Here is a 1,426-nt window from a genome sequence, read left to right on the forward strand (position 1 = left end):
GCCCGGCGTGAGTTTAAGCCACCAGGTCTGGGACTCGAACCGCGGTCGACTACGTGGGAGTCCAGCGACATAGCCATTATGCAAACTGCCGGTCCCATCCTGGTGTGTTTTTTAAGCCACTGGGTCTGGACTTGAACTGTGGAGTCAGCCATGTAGAACTGGTTAAGTCCAGCCATTAACCACAAAGCCACTTGCTGGCCTACCACATTGTATTCTTTTTTTTCTTTTTTAATTATTAATTCATTTATTTTATTTTGAACAGAGAAAGACATAGAGAGAAGGAAAGCGAGAAAGCAAGCTACCAGGTCCGGGACTCGAACTGTGGTTGGCCATGTGGGAGTGTCCAGCACCTTAACCACCACACCACCTGCTGGTCTCCACCATGTTGTATTCTTTAATCACATCATGATTGCACCTCTACAGTAGCATCCTGAGTCACTCCTAAGTCTCTAATCCTTGGTTAATCATTGATCCTACTACTTCTCTTATTTATACCCTTTTATACATGTTTTCTATTCTCAATGCCTTTAAAAAATATATATTTATTTAATTCCATTTGTTACTATTTTTTTTTAATTTAACCAGAGAAAAAGAGAAAAGGAAAGGGAGAAAGTAAGCTGCCAGGTCTGGACTCAAACCACAGTTGGCCATGTGGGAATCCAGAGCCTTTAACCACCATTCCACCTGCCGGTCCCTCACTGCTTTTTTTAGACAATGGGTTTCTATATCAAAGATATTTTTTGACCTTTCCATTTGCTTTGTTTCTCTGAATTTGTGTACACCAGGGAGGTTGAAAGCAGAGCCAGAAAGGCAGAGGAGAAATTTGAGGATGCAAATGAGAAACTTCATTATACCCTTATAAAAAATAAAAATCTGGAGGAGGAATTAGAGGGAATAAAGACATCAGAGAATGTACCTGAAAGGAAAGACGAAAATGAAGAAGAAAGAGAAGGAGAAGAACAAAAAGAAGAGGAAGAAGAAGAAGAAGTCAAGCCAAGAGAAAGTTTGTCAAAATCTCTAAAGAAAGGTTGAGTCTTACTTATTGTTTTCCTTTATTTAGGTCATATTTATAAAGAAAACTTGAATGGGCCACAAGTAATTTAGAAGGACATCAATATCTATAATGCTGATTTACTAAATTTACTAAATACTTCTCATAGAAATACATATTGTCTTATTCAGACAATTGACAGAAAGGCAAACCAAATGACTAACAATTGTGGACTAACAAACTAATGTAAGATACAATTTTTATTTATAAAACTGCCAAAGGCTTTTTTTTTTTTTTAAGAGAGATTTTTCCTATAGGGCATGTGTGATTGCCAGACGCAGAGAGAGACAAAGAGATAGAAAGTGATAAATCAGCCCCTAGGGGAATGGCCATACCACAATCCCTTCTCCTCCATTCTTCTCTCTGGATTTTAGG

At 38.4% G+C, this 1,426-nt stretch overlaps 1 protein-coding gene across 1 annotated transcript in view; it reads left to right on the top strand.

Moving 5' to 3' along the window:
* Positions 1-1,032, top strand: part of AXDND1 (axonemal dynein light chain domain containing 1) — a 132,705-nt gene extending 131,673 nt beyond the window's left edge. Inside the window, exon 24 of the mRNA XM_006142312.1 lies at positions 786-1,032. Within this exon, the coding sequence (XP_006142374.1) occupies positions 786-1,032 (247 nt within the window). The remainder of the gene's footprint in view (positions 1-785) is intronic.
* Positions 1,033-1,426: the final 394 nt, after the last annotated feature.

The sequence above is a fragment of the Tupaia chinensis genome, unplaced genomic scaffold, assembly GCF_000334495.1.
Source record: "Tupaia chinensis unplaced genomic scaffold, TupChi_1.0 Scaffold000074_1, whole genome shotgun sequence".
In the NCBI taxonomy this organism is placed as follows: Eukaryota; Metazoa; Chordata; class Mammalia; order Scandentia; family Tupaiidae; genus Tupaia; species Tupaia belangeri.